This window comes from Helianthus annuus, chromosome 7 (assembly GCF_002127325.2).
Source record: "Helianthus annuus cultivar XRQ/B chromosome 7, HanXRQr2.0-SUNRISE, whole genome shotgun sequence".
NCBI classification, from domain to species: domain Eukaryota; kingdom Viridiplantae; phylum Streptophyta; class Magnoliopsida; order Asterales; family Asteraceae; genus Helianthus; species Helianthus annuus.
Window position 1 is genome coordinate 112,210,918 of NC_035439.2, and position 16,152 is coordinate 112,227,069.

Here is a 16,152-nt window from a genome sequence, read left to right on the forward strand (position 1 = left end):
GTATTACACGGGAACTTAGACTAGTTTGTTAATATATGTTGAGGAGGTGGGCGTCCACGTGAAAGCTTGAAGAAATCAAACAAGTCTTAAATAATGGTGGGAGGCCTATAGAACAACACCTGGATTCTCATCAATTCAATAATTCAACAACCAACTAACAATATGTCGATTAAATCTTACCATACCGATGAAAAGTAAACACTTAATCTGACCATTTAAAATAATAAAAAAAAAATTATTCTGGAACGACGATGAAATGTTACTAGAAAAAATTGACATTCTAGCTAACAAGGAGTTAGATTCATGGAATACACCAAAAGACATTATCCTATTAAGGATCTTATCGAATTTAAATTACACTAATGATTCCATTCTGGAGCTCTAAACTTTGATCTATTCTTCAAATAGCAATTAACTAACGTGATGAACGACTATTTTCACTTGACACTACAGGTTTCAAACACTTAAAAGGTGTTGATTTTACGTGAGAAAATGTATCATGAGTAAATACGCACATCGCTTTTTAAATGATCATATTTCAGAAAAGTGAATATATTCTGTAGGAACCGTTTGCGTAATTAAATAAAATAAATAATTTTATTAAAATAATTACAATACAGAAATGAAAGAAAGAAATAAATAACTGTACTTTTACAACTGAAATAATCGAAATACAAGAAATAAAGAAGAAACAGAAATCCCGAGTGGCTGAGAGTTATGTTTAACCAGTGGCGGATTCAAAAATTTTTCTACCGGGTTCCTTTTGGTAGATTTTCATTAACTCTGACTATTTTTTTTCTAAATCGTATAAGGTTTCCACTAATTTTTTTCATTTCTTTCCAAACCAAGGGGGTTCCTGGGAACCCCCAAAAAACCCCTAGATCCGCCACTGTGTTTAACACAGGGCTCTTAAAACAAATTCCGAGTCTCCTAAGAGAACTCGTTTTGTTTCCCAGGGTACAACAGCCGAAGCAGTGTGTACTGTCGGAGCTGGCACAAGAACCCAAAGTCTACCTTTAAAAGAGCAGGAAGAAGATCAGAAGTGTGGAGAGAATTGTTTGCATGTAGCTGTTGTTGCTGGTGTCCTTCTACAGTGAGGCATCAGAATCGAAACAGCCAAAACGAATTAAAGCAGAGAATTAAATTGCATTAAACGTCTTCAATGAACTTTAATTCGTCATTTAATTCTCATTCAAAACCGTTGACTCGTCTGTTTCAATGCGCCAACCTGCCACGTCACACTCCAAGGTCTCGCGGCGATGCGAGCTTGCGAAGTGCAAAGTGCGCCATCAAAGCGCCACATTGCGACCATCGCCCACGCCACGCGCTCGGGTGTGCGAGTTAGGGTGCGTTCGCGAGTGCACTTAGTGTGTGCTTCCATGAAACAATAAGAATGGAGAGTTCCCACTTAAATACTCTTTTAAGTTTAATCTCTCCTCCTATGTGGGATAATGTGTCACTTTCTTATTATTTCAGCATTCAATGTTTCAAACACCAAATTTGAGTATCGATATCTCATTCATCTTAGCTCCGTTTTGGACGTGGCTTAGTTTGATACAAACTCTTCCAACATAGAACACAAACTCACAAATAAATATATCAAAACACCTCAGTTTGTTATATTTATTTCTAGTCCAAAAATAGAAAAAATGCATTTCCTATATTTATGAAAAATGCTATTTTCACAAAATTTCCAACATATTCTTATCACCATATTTGTTTTACATACTTATAAGAGTTAAAAAATAATAATCACAATTTAATTTACTTTAAACACGAAATAAAAATAAAGAAGATTGATTTCTTTATTGACTTTTTTATACATAGCAAACTAACATACTTCTAAATACATTTATATAAGCAACTTAAAAGATTTGATTACGATCAAAACAAAACTTGTCAAAACATTCTCTCCTTACCCTTTTAAATCATCTCCCACTACACTAGCTCCAACTAACATAGTCTATCTCAACGCTAACCATTCCTTAGTATCGGTTGCCATCAAACAATGTATACATCAATACTGATACCGATACAGACTTTCCTAGACGTTATGTAATGACTTATTCAATACATTATAACTTATGAACTACGATGTTTCTGTTATCGTCCCTTAAAAATACGTGAACAACTTATATAATTTATTTATAGTTTTTAGTGATTGCTTTTTGGGTCATTAGATTTGACTTTAATTACTCCATTTATCTTTAGTGGTATGTATATCTAAAGTCAACAAAAGCCACCGCGTGAGACCATTTCATCATCCACAATTTTTTTTTCCATGCCATACGACTTATATATAAATATAACGCATTATGCACCATTACAATAGACATATTATTACTTGATAAACATCCATCCCACAACAACAACCAAATATACACAACATGAAGATATCATTCTTCACTTTCATCCTCATCTCCACCTTCTCACTTTCCTCTAGCCAATCTCCTGTCCTAGACACTAACCAAATGCCACTCGTAACCGGCGTCTCCTACTACATCGTGCCAGCCGTTAGCGGCAGGGGCGGTGGCGTAAAACTATCCCCCACAACGCTAAACCAGACATGCCCGCTAGACGTGGCGCAAGAAAACAACGAACGATTAAACGGGCTACCATTAAATTTCCAACTAGCCATCCCCAACCGAGGTGGTGTCATTCGTGATACCGCAGATTTTAACATTAGATTCACGGGTGCGAGAACATGTGGTAAGCCTGCGGTTTGGCGGATTGAAGAGGTCAACGGGCAACGGGTTGTGTCGAGCCGTGGGACCTTAGGGAACCCGGGCAAAGAAACCTTAAGCAATTGGTTTAAGTTTGAGAAGTATGATAATGATTACAAGATTGTTTTCTGCCCTGGTGTGTGTAACACTTGTAGGCCAGCTTGTGGAACTATTGGTACTACTATTGCTAAAAATGGACGTAGAAGTTTGCTTTTGAGTAATGATCCTCTTAAGGTCAAGTTCATAAAGGCATAGAAATTAATGGGTTGATTATCAAAGTCATAAATCTTATAATGTAATCTTGATAGTGGATTTTAGATCTTTATCTTATTGTCAATAAAACGGGCGCGTACTTGAACCGATCTCTATCCTTTCTTTCTTTCTTTCTTACATATGTTTTATATAAGTGGATGATTCTCGGCCTATCTATGGCATTATAGACTAAAACTTCTTAAAAACGGTGCCTCATTCCGGCCAGACTATGTCGTATTAACCGGGCCCACGCTGGCTTCAGAGTTTGGCTTGGGTGTTCCCCCGGAAACCATACGGTCGGCTGCCACTTAACAGTCGTTATGTCACCACAAGAGTAGAACTCTCTGGCGTAACACACGGTGGGAGAAAAACCCGGGTGGGCTTGGGATTCGAACTGACAACCTCACACAAAGCCTAACTCAAATCCTTCGTTGCCTTTGTCCACCAAAAGTGACACAAGTGAGGATTTAACTTGGGTCTCTGTTAAAGAATCCAAGCCTCATTCCACTACTAGGTCACAAGTGGGGATTATGATAATATATAATTTAACATATGAAATTTAGTGTAATTGTAAATTCAAGTTTGTGTTAATGTATCATCTTGCTCATTAAATTTGTCTTTGATTCCAACAATTACGGATTGAAAAGGAAATCTTTAAAATAGAAACTTAGAATCATTATTGGATTAACAGTAGTATTCCGTTGAAAGTGATTTTTTTTGTTGGAGACTTCATTTAAACACATGCTAGAGGAAATCAGAACAGCGGGGTTTCTATGGGTCATAACCGATCCAAAGTTGTTGCGCGCATTAGACTGGGCGCAATGGAATAATTTCAATTTTTGTAATTAACTTTTTTTTGAACGGCGAACTTCTATATAAAATATATACGGGCCAACAAGAAAGTAGAGAATTTTCAGCATCCAAGTTCCCTTAGATAAAGTCATATAGCAGATAAAATCAAATTTCTAATTGTTCCAACTTTATTTACCTGTTCCAACTCCTTACTAGCCTTGTTTTTGTTAGAAAAACTGCTAGTGATAAGAACTGCAAAAATAATCTGAAACAAAAATAAAGAATCGGTTAACGATAATAATGAACCGGGCTTGTGTTTGACACAATTCCTTTAAACAAATTCTCCATCTGTTCCCATGGTACGCCAGTTCGAAGCAGTAACAGCGTACTGCCGGACTTGAGCACTTGCCTGAAAAGAAACTGGAGAATGTCGTGCAGAGAATAATGATCAATACCATTTCAGTTTTAACTCAGTCCAGTTTTTAAAAACTCATTAGAAAGAAAACAGTTATGAGTCTCGAGTGCAAAAACTGCCTCACGCGGGTACGGAGTTCAACCAAATTCCAGTTCCGAAACCCATTTTTTGAACCCCCCTGCGCACGCGCGGGTAGGACTTGTGGTAAAACATATCATAGAGCTTCAAAGGCTTAGTCAAGGTTTTTCCTTATAAGAAGCCTTTCATTTTGTTCCCACACCAATCTGGGACAAGATGAATTACCAATTGAGACTTTCATTCACACCAAACTACAGTTTTTTACTAAAATAAATATTCACCCTTCGAAAAAAAATATTGTAAGCATATTAAAAGGCAACAAAATGTGCATATCTATGCCTTTAGATTTCGATTTCTCTTCTAATAGACAAATTTTATGAGTTGATTCATACGTATCGATCGAGTTCTCAGTGCCGAAGTGTAGAAGGGGCGGGGAGGGGCGTTCGGTCCCCCCGAACTTTTCGCTCAGTAGTGTTATATATGTAGTTTTCGTATAGAATTTTTTTGGTATATACATTTTCGACCCCCCGATTCTTTTGGTATATACGTCCCCCCCCCCCCCCTATTCGGGTCAAGCTTCGCCACTGTTTTTTATGGCGTTTGTCAAGTGATGATAATAACAACTTTTCTTTTTGTTTTTTAGATGTTTAGGATTTTGAAGAGTTATGGTTTCTTGAAATATGAGTGTTTCTAGATAGTCAAGAGAGTGAGCCATATTTTTGTCAAAAGATGGACGAGGTCATACCAATTATGCCCTTACGTTTATCCTAACTCGTCTACTGTTATTACATTCATAAGTTTAGTCCATTGATCTTTTTCATCTACGGTTAAATTAAACTTTCGTAGCTTGCGTGTACCACTTCCAATGCCCCCACTTTCATTTTTTTAATGTATTTAGTTTGGCACACCCCTAAATACACTATTCCAAGTTGACAATAAGATAGGATCATCCTACTTGTACACCCAATTACGTGCCACCTTAAAAAAAGTATACCCAAAAATCACAACCCTTTAATTGAATTCACACCCCTATATATACGTGTTACGCCATGCAACTAAAAGTGCACCCTCACCCCAAACAAGTTCAAGAAAACCTTATACTACAACACATGATGAAAACATTAGTGTTACTTCTTCTTTTCTCCACAATCTCACTTTCTTTCGGTCAAGGATCACCCGATCCAGTTCGCGACATCGACGGAAACCTTCTTCGTACCGGAACCGAATACTACATCTTACCTGTATTCCGAGGGATGGGTGGTGGCTTAACACTAGCCCCCACACGAAACGAGTCATGCCCACTAGACGTAGTCCAAGAAAACCAAGAGGTTGACTCTGGCTTGCCATTGACATTCACTCCGGTGGACCCTAAAAAGGGAGTCATTCGTGAATCCACAGATCTTAACATTATATTCTCGGCTTCGTCAATCTGTCTTCAGTCGAATGTTTGGATGATCGAAGAGTACGAGGGACAACTGATTGTTTCGGCTCATGGAGTGTCCGGAAACCCTGGTCAAGAAACACTAAGCAACTGGTTCAAGATAGAGAAGTATGAAGATGATTACAAGCTTGTTTTCTGTCCTACCGTGTGCGATTTTTGCAGGCCGGTTTGTGGAGATATCGGGGTTACGATTACTGAAAATGGAATAAGACGTTTGGTTATAAGTGATGTGCCCTTTAAGGTTATGTTCAGGAAGGCATGATCATGAAGTTAAATAATACGGTCACATTGAAAGGTTTTAATTATTTTATCAACTTGTTTTTTAATCTTATGTAAGAATAAATCCCTATAGGACTATAGTCTTGTAAGTTGCAGTTTTAATTAAATAAATAAATAAAGACTTGTTACTATATAAAATTTTCATTGTCATACGGGGATGATGTCAACGACTCAACTGGTTGTTCGTTTTTAAATTTGCATGTGTATAATGTATGTTGATGTTGATATAAAGGGATTCTTTAATCTTAACATCGTCGTTAATTAATTAAAAGTTACAAAATAAAGTCTTTTGGGATTGGTGAGTCAAATTTCCAAAGTTCCAATTAAAAATATAATATTACTGAAAATAATTGAAAATGCCTGAAAGGGTACAAAATGCAATTAGGAGCCTTTTTTCTTATTTTCTTACTAGCAGGGTACCCGCGCGATGCAGCGGGGGCGACACTTTGCATTATGACACTCGTTTCTGGTAGTTTTCTTATTTGTGTAATATTTATGATAACATTATTGTGGTGGATATATGTCATAAGTTTACACATATGCAAAAGTTTTGTTTTTTTATAAAAATTAATAATCAAAAGACAACAAATAATGTTTTTTATAAAAATTAAAAATCAAAAGACAAAAAATTAAAGATAAGTGGTTATAATTGTAAAGTTTGTTTATTTTATTGGTTAAATTATAAAGTATAATTTTATTCTTTAAAGTTTATAACTTTTTCTAAATATCCACATAGTACCCATCCAATAAACTTTATGTTTAAAATTTCCGTTTTTATAAAAATAGTATTTGACTCGTAAGTACGTTTTAGAGCTTTAACCTTAATTGTTAAATTTCAGTTTTTTACAAATATAAAAAAATTATATTTTTATAAAATTTCAATAATTGTTTTTATAAAAAAATAGGATGATAAGAGTTTATATCTTTATTAACTTTATAGATACTAAGTTCAAATTTTTAGTTCCTAACTAATCTTATCTATATGAGTCCACTTTTAACTAATAATCCCTAAAAATATGCAACACAATCTACTACTATGTATATAGTCAAGTTGATAAATAATTCTTTTAGAACTGACTAATATTATCTATAACAATATAGTTGAACTTATAATTCTTAAAAATTTGCAACCCAGTTTAGAATTTATCTAGTAAAGATTGTAAATTTCTGGAGTATTTTATTTATATTACTTGTTATAAAAATGTTTATAAAAATAATTATTTTTTATTAACTTTATATCATAGTAGGTTCAGTTTTTTTAGTTTAGCTTTAAAGTTATTACTTTAATTGTATATCTTTTCTTTTCAAACGACAGACATGTGTATTGTAACCTATATGAATTGTTATCACCGTTTTCCTTTTCGAATGGCACATAGATACACATTACGAGAAGGTAAAGTTTTATAAAGAATATATATGGTCTCTAATGCAGTAAAAATTTATAAATAAATTAAAGTTTAATATATATTTATTATTATGAAAATATAGCTATGCAAATGGAGCTGGATACCTTTTTGCTGATTGGTTTTTCTTTTTTTTTTTTATTACTGTAACTGCAATAATTGTTCACTGAATTTAAGAGGATGTGGGAATTCAAACACTGAAAATTTAAAATATAAAATAAACTTTATTAGACTGCATTAATTCTAAAAAAAACTGAAAATGACAACTGAAAATGAAAACAAAACAAGTGAAAATGAAATTGTCTAGATCAAACATAACTAAAAATGAAAAAAATAAAAAATAAAAGCACTTGAAAGATTTCATATTATGCTGAATGAAATCTATTCCTCTTCTGAATTGACACTTGAGGAATTTTTAATTCGGTTTTCTTCTTTGCGCTTGAATCGGCTGTGTCTTCTAGTTCTTCTTTTTTGTCATCTTCTTCAGAATCATCTAAATTGATAACTTAACTCCATTTCCATTCCGAGAGTCTCTTGTATCTCTTCCTTTGAGCTTCACATGTTCGATCCTTAAAAAAGACAAAAACTGAATAAATTCGATCCTTAAAAAAAGACAAAAACTGAATAAAAAAGTTAAAAAAAGATTAAATAAACCCTAAAATTACCTCTTCAGTAAATTCACGTTGAAGATGAGACTTGTACGGGCTGAACATGTGACCGTAACTGATTATCTCAACAGATTTATCACCATCATCCTGCAAAAAAACCCGTTAATATGAACGGCTCATTATTTAATCGAACAACTTGTTATGAACAACTCGTTATTTAATCGATGTTTGAACAGAAAAAATTAATAAAACAATCAAATCAAAACCTTAGAAGCGGGAGCTGCAACTGGATTGTTTAAATCGGCGCGTTCACCTTCCAACTGAAACGAAAAAATAACATAACAACTCGTTATTTAATCGATGTTTGAACATAAAAAATTAATAAAACAATCAAAATCGAAACCTTAGAAGCGGGAGCTGCAACTGGAATGTTTAAATCAGCGCGTCCACCTTCCAACTGAAACGAAAAAATAACATATATTATAAAATTAAAACATAATTTATAAATTGATACGAATTAACAATCTAACCTTTGAAAGTACAACATCATATGATTGTTTTTTCGCAATCACTGGATTCGAAATTGGATCCATAATCAAATGTTAAGCAATAGAAATGGGTGCCCTACTATAAGGTAGCGTTTGGTATGAAGGAATAGAAGGCGGAATGGAATGGATCATTCTATTGGAATGAAAAAAAAACATGTTTGGTTGTCAAGTGGTAATGGAATAAAGCATTCCACAAGGAATATAAACCTTCCAAATATAATAATTTTCATTCCTTGGTAAGGTGGTGTTTTTTTTTTTTTTTCATTCCTTCAAGGAATGGAAAGATTTATTATTATTATTATTATTATTATTATTATTATTATTATTATTATTATTATTATTATTATTATTATTATTATTATTATTATTTATTATTATTATTATTATTATTATTATTATTATTATTATTATTACTACTACTACTACTACTATTATTATCATTATCATTATCATTATTATTATTTTTTACCATTACTATTATTATTGTTATTGCTTTTAATAAATCACTCACGAGCGACACCACTACTGCCATAGCTGCCGCCATGACTACCGTCGCCGTCGTCACCCACTTCCTTCGCCACCACCACCACCAACACCCACCTCCACCCCTGCTGTCTCCCGCCACCACCCACCTCCACCCCAGTCGTCACCCACCTCCGTCGCTACCAACCGTCACCCACCATCCACACCTCCGCCCCCGCCGTCACTCGCCACCCACCCACCACTCCCGACACCACCGCGCCACAGCTGCCACCCACCCCACCTCCGCCATCAGCTACCACCCACCTCCACCACCGACCACCACTGTCGCCGTCACCCACCACCATTGTCGTCGCCACCACCTACCTCTGCCACCGCCCACCGCTGCCACCCACTGCCACCACCTCCGACCATCGCTACCATTGCCACCTATCACCACCCACCACTACCGACTACCGTCACTCATCACCGATTTTATTCCTCCATCTATTCTTTCCTACCAAACAAACAAATTAATCATTCATTTCATTCTCACATGGTAACCAAACAAGACATGGAATGGTAATGATCCATTCCATTACATCGTCCATTCCATTACCTCATACATTCCATTCATCCGTCTATTCCATTACACCATACCAAACAGACCCTAATAGTATTTATAGTAGGAATATAGAGGTGAATTAGGGTTATTTTGAAATCTGGCACCCTTTTGTTTAGAAAGTTAGTTGCATAATCTGGCACCCTTTTGTTTAGAAAGTTAGTTGCATCTATTTAATTTTGAATCTACCAATCTTTAAAAAAAACAAACGTGCATAAAATAAGAATAATAATTGTATCTAGTAACTTACAAATCACAACAGGATTGTATTATGCGTTTAGCTATTTATTTAGAATTTATGGACAGCCCATTTGAAGTCTTTATGTTTATATTTTGAGTTAAGATTTAAATATTAAGTTATCATTCCATTGTTATTTCCTTTAGTGTGTATTTTATGTCTTAGATTTTCTGTTATCTATAGTTAAAAAAAATAATAAGAAACTGGTACCTATAAAGTTGTGAATCCTTTCTTCTATATCTACAAATGGCCCCAAATGCTTATGGTTATGAGTCTTAAATAGTGGGGATTCAAACAATCAAACAACCAAACGACGACTCAAGTATCAAGCTCAGAAAGGTATTTTGATTTCATTTTGTGTTAACCGGAAACATACAACATACATCTCTATATGTACAAGTTACAACTAACTATGAAATAATAATTATATGTATTGTTACTTTGAACAAAATAATTATATATACTTTGATTTGTTAAAAATTCATATTAACGGTTTTCGTCTTGCAGATTAATGAAGTACCGCGGTGCCGATTTATCATCTTGGAGTTGAGCTGAATAGAAAATATCGAAGGAAAAAAAAAAGATAAAGGAAACTAAAATATAAGAAATGATGTTGCTATTACTTGGCTTTCAAGATAGGGGTAAAGGGAATTATATAAGTGTTGGCACCGAGTTGAAAATTAAGAAGTTTGTTTTGTAATTATATAATTGTCGGATACACGTGATTATTTATGTTATATATTAACGTATTTGTATACATGTATGGTGGACTTGGTATTTTTACAGTAAGCTAGATCGATTGTGATTGTTTTAGCTTATTCTAGTTTGTTATCATATTATGTTTAATTCTTATTGATTAATTTAATTAATTATGTTTGAATTGATCAATTTTGACTTTATTATGTAAAATGAAATTTGTTTGTATTAATCACCAACACATCATCCACTTATCACTATGTTTTTATTTTAGTCCAAAATGAAGACATGTGGCTGTGTTTTCAGCCCACCCACTTATCACTATGTTTTTATTTGTTTAAGATAAAGGTTAAATTGTAAGAATAGAAAATATCGAAGGAAAAAAAAAGAAATATGATACAAAAGTATTAAATAATAAGTGTAATAAATACGTGTGTGTTGCAACATTAAAGATTCTTTTGAATTATAAAGAGGGAGAAAGTCTAACTAATTACCTATAATTATGTTAAATATCAAGGATCTAAATGTAATAGATTGAGGGACTAAAAAATAATTATGGTTTAAAAGACCACTTTACCCTCATTTTAGGGGTTTATTTATAAATAAGGAGGGAAGAAGTTCTTAACTTTTGGGAACCCTCCCTCATGCATTATAATATAGTATAGATTATTATTTTTGAATGGCCAACGAATCCTTCAAATGGGCTACTGTCGAAATTGATACACTCGTCTCCGAACTGGGGAAAACCCTCACCTAGGGCAGAAGCTCGTGAACAATCGCCCAAAAGCACGACAGTGCGGTAAGATAAAACCTATTCAGTTTAAGGATCAAACTAGCAATCACCGCCTACTGATCGCCTAGTCTCCCATAATCACCAGGTGCCGCTGAAAACTAATGGGGAGAAGCAAGAACTGTACTTGGGTCTCTTGGAAACCCAAGTCTCTCCCTTACCATCCACCACAAGCTCATTGGCTTTCTTATTAATACTATACAGTGTGTTGGGCAGGGTAAGGGAGCACAACCCTACCACGTAGGCACCATGTAAACATTGGGGGATTTGTCTTACAAAATGGAAGGGGTTAGTAAAATGCAAGGGATACAAGGGCAAAGGGGCAAAAAGTCAAGTGGATGTGCTTATAGAAGAGGGGCAACACGCATGAGGATTTTGCCATTGGCAAGGGGCAAACCCAAGGTCAATGTGGATGGGGTGCAAGGCCGGCTAAGCCCATGTGCAGAGTGGGCCTGTGCACAGGGCCCAAACCAGCATGGGGCCAAAAAAAAACGAAAATTCTGTATGTTCTTATATAGGCCCACGGTTTTAATGAATTGAAATAGGCCCAAATACAAACAATAAGGGCCCAGATGATTGAAAAAAATCCACGCACAGGAGGGACGAGGGAAAGTGGGATTTGGGAACAAAAAGATGCTGATCACGCACAGGAGACAAAAGGTCGACGCTGAATCACTGATCAGTTCCTAATTCCTGATCAGTATTGCACGCATAGGAGACAAGGATTTCAGAATCGAATCGGATTATCGGAGTATATCAGTCGCAAATCGCAATTATCATCAGTATGAGGTATGTTAATATCAGTCGAAAATTCATATGTTTTTTGTGATTTTGTCTTTTTGATTTCGTTTTTTAATTGAAACAATGATGTATTTTTCTTTTTGATTTCATAAGTCAGGATTTCAGTTTTTGTTCCTAATATCAAGTGATTCGGATTTCAGAATCGGAGGTATATCAGTCGCAATTATCATCAGACATCAGACTTTTGGAATCGGTCATCGGAGGTATGTTAATATCAGTCGTTGATGCCTAATTTCATATGTTTTTTTTTGTCTTTTTGATTTCGTTTTTTGATTGAATCAATGAATGTCTTTGTGTTTTTGATTTCATATGAATGTTTTTATTGAATGAATGTTTTTTTTTAATATTTAGAAATTATGCCTCCCGTTCCTAAATACAAATACCCATCCGGCCATCAAAAACGTAAGAAGAGGAAGCTAGAGGAAGAGAAAAGAAAGGCGAACGACGTAAAACAAAACCAAATAAACAAGTTTTTTTTTTCGAAAGAAACTCAAAATTCTAGTTCTAACTTGGGTGACAATAATGTGGGTCAAGAAGCTAATGTGAGCGAAGACAATGTGACCGTAGGTGAAGAAGCTAATGTGGGCGAAGACAATGTTACCGTAGGTGAAGACAACGTGAACGTAGGTGAAGATAACCTTAATGATACCGTAGATGAAGATGATGTTAATCCGGTTCCGGATATTGATATCATTGATCCTAGAAATTGGAGTGGGCTTAGTAATGACATGATTAAAGAGTTGGTTACGAAAGGTCCAAAAAGAGATATGGATGTTAAGGGGCCCGTGTGTTGGTTTAGTTCTGTTTATACATGAGGGAAAACAATATAAACATACCTGTTACAGCAGACAGTGCAGTGGAGAATCCAGTCAGAGATGATCCCATCGTGTTCGACATAATTGTCAGTGTGATCTGGTTCCTCCTTAGGATGCTAACTGATGATGGGGACTAAGAAAACCGACAAGGGAATCGGTTATGGGAGAGGAGGTCGATTATGATGATGATGTTATGATTAGGTTTTCTGATTAAGTGTGTAACCTAATGACCTCTACATAATTCTCCTTATATAAGCACCCAGGAGGAAACCCTAATTAGTTAATAAGGGTAATATGGTCCATCAACAATTACCAACTAATGATTTAATAGGTTATTATATATTTTGATCTATATTATGTAAATGATTATAATGGCTATAGATTAAATATTAAATCATAATATATTTAATCTTACATTCTCCCACTTAGCCGAGTAATCATTTACTATGAGTATTAAATAAGCCTGATCAGGAGTTAACACTCATTTTAGCCTTAAACAAGTACTATAGCAGAGAAATACAGCCGTTGAATCATTATGCGACTCAGGACCCCCATTAATCATACTATAGCCTTAATTTAAAACCTAATCGTCATGATCAAAATACGCATAAGCCCTTTGTTTGATTTGTAACTTTATTTGTCCATATGCCATTATACCGGTTGAACATATTCTAAGAGACATACAAAATCAAACTGAGGAAATTTCATTAAACATAAAACATAAGCTAGTACAATATGCTTAAATAAGGTCTTTACTAAATCCCATATTCCGAACATGTTCTTCGTAAACCTTAGGAGGGAGACTTGTCACACCCCGATTTCCACGTGTCTCACCGGTGGGCCCGGTGGGGGATTACCGTGACGATGTTGGCAACAATATAGTCAAACCACACAATTATATAATGCACAGCGGAAGCATAAGATAAATATATAAATTTCAACCTCTGATTGTAATATCAAAATGTATTACAGGGGTTGGATATATCCACAGTGGATCGTAAATAAAATTTAAGTATTGTTCCATTAGATACTGCAATCAAGCTTGCGAGGCTTATCCCGACGCTAGGGAGCTAATACCAGCCAATTACGTTTAGGTACCTGCACTTAATCTTTTTGGGGAAAATACGTCAGTTTACACTGGTAAATACATTCAACTGACACATTTCAAAATGTTTATTAAAATTGATTTGAATGCACAAGGCACAAACTCTTTTATAACTTGGGAAAATTCATAATGATCTTGTGAACGTTTTACATGTTCTTTTATGCGTTCAGTAGCCCGGGTCGTGCCGGGTTAAAGATTTATAGACACACCACGTTTGCGTAAAACCGTAGTACAGAAACCAACGGCTACGTCTTTTAGTTTTAATGTCGACACTTTATACCGGGTGTACGCCTACACCGGGATGTCGATGGTCGTGGCCATTTCGTAAAATGATGCCAAGGATATCCGGGACAACGGTCATTAAACCCCCAAAGGCTTATAAGCAACAAAACTGTTTAAATGAGCCGATCATATTTAATCAATTAACCACCTAAGCGATGGAATTATATAATGCTCAATCAAGCGGTATTAATATACCGTAACCCAAGCCCATATAGGGGAAATAAGTTAAAGTATTTACCTTTGTAAGTATTAATCCTTAATTTAGATCAAGTCACCGATAGCTTTTACTGGGGCTCCTAATCTGGAACGAAGGTTTTAATTAACCTCTTAGAATCCTAACGGTCCTTATATTAGCCGTAGCTTAAACCGGTTGATTCCGATATATGGATATGGTTAATTCGCACGAAAAGGCGAAAACCGAGAATGGAGTATGATTTGGACCCAACAAGTTCAGTGACTTGTTTTATATGGGTTTATAGTTCATACTCTGGATTTTGGGGTTCAAATAATATAATTTGACCCGTATCGGCTATTGCACGAAAACTAGTTCCATGAGCCGTACCGTGTGCGCAAATAGGCGAAACGGTTAACCATAAGAGTCGTACGCTTATTTCCTAAGTCAATATGCCTTAAAAGTATTTTGGTATCAGTAGGATACCTTCCGTAATGCCCGTAACGAGTCTAAGTTAATATTATGCCCCGTAGGGGCTTTTCGGTCATTTTAAAGACTTTAAAAAGGATTTTCGAGTTCTACAGGAAATCTGAGTTTCCCGAACAGCTTAAAAAGCTTAAAATACTTTATTTATTATTTAAAATCAGTAGCAACTGGAATCGGGTCAAAAGACCTTGTAGAACTCCCGTTTTGGCCAAAAAGGGCATATTCGGTATTTACCGAACCGTAGCCATAACCGCAGGTTATGAGCAAGGTAAAAATTATTAAAAATCTTTAAAATTCCCAAAATATTATTTTACCACAGTGGGTAAAAGTTTTGGTGACTAAAACTTGGGTTAGATTGGCGTTATGCTAATTGCGCCGTTAATTACAAAACTTTCTTAAAAGTGCGCCTTTTAGCATAACTCTCATTCTAGACCTTGGTTTGACGTGAAACTTTAGGGACATGCTTATAATTTAATAAGCAAGGTTTTGGTCCGTTCACGTGTCCGAAAAACTCGTTTTAATTTTAAAAGGCCGTTACGGTCAACTTTTAGGCGAATGACGGAAATGCGCTAAAGACTCGGATAACTCATGAACCGACCACAGAGGCTTATACCAACATGTGACCTGGTCCTAAGAGAGTCCTAGGGTATATTTATACCTCACTAAAACGGGTCAGAACTGAAGTCAAAGCAAAAGTCAAACTTTTGCGACATTCGGCTCCGAACCGGTTCTATATAGTAAATGATCGATTCAAACGAGCGCAAACATGTTTATATACTTATTATCATGTTTTATGATTATCAAAACAGGTTCCATAACATATACATTACAGATTATGCATAAATCGCTAAAATAGCTTTCTGTTGACTTTTTAACCGCAAGTTTGACTCGACATTTGACATAGTTAGAGTGGTGATCAGGGGGAACCATTTTAGAGGTTTAATACCCACATAAATACCAACTCATAACCACTTTTGATTCGTCATAAGACTGAACCATTACTGATTTATCGTAAAGTCAAACCGTAGTTACGACGGTTTGGTTTTTAGCTAAATACTAAGCAAATGTGGAACCACAAAGGTTGAATCACTTACAGAAGCTTAAGAGAAGACTTAAGAACACAGGGGAAAGCTTTAGAGCTCTTGAA

The 16,152-nt window shown here is 35.3% G+C and overlaps 2 protein-coding genes across 2 annotated transcripts; both read left to right on the plus strand.

Annotated features, from left to right (window-relative positions):
• The first annotated feature begins 2,335 nt into the window (after nt 1-2,335).
• On the plus strand, nt 2,336-3,092 carry LOC110942229 (kunitz trypsin inhibitor 5). Its single transcript, XM_022183979.2, has one exon. It carries the CDS (start codon nt 2,388-2,390, stop codon nt 2,976-2,978), a length of 591 nt encoding a protein of 196 aa, XP_022039671.1. The 5' UTR covers nt 2,336-2,387; the 3' UTR covers nt 2,979-3,092.
• Nucleotides 3,093-5,294: 2,202 nt separating this feature from the next.
• LOC110942230 (kunitz trypsin inhibitor 5) lies at nt 5,295-6,132 on the plus strand. Its single transcript, XM_022183980.2, has one exon. It carries the CDS (start codon nt 5,310-5,312, stop codon nt 5,961-5,963), a length of 654 nt encoding a protein of 217 aa, XP_022039672.1. The 5' UTR covers nt 5,295-5,309; the 3' UTR covers nt 5,964-6,132.
• Nucleotides 6,133-16,152: the final 10,020 nt, after the last annotated feature.

What these genes read in the sequence shown, in the direction of transcription:
- LOC110942229 (XM_022183979.2), top strand. Translation starts at nt 2,388, where the DNA reads ATGAAGATATCATTCTTCACTTTCATCCTCATCTCCACCTTCTCACTT.
- LOC110942230 (XM_022183980.2), top strand. Translation starts at nt 5,310, where the DNA reads ATGCAACTAAAAGTGCACCCTCACCCCAAACAAGTTCAAGAAAACCTT.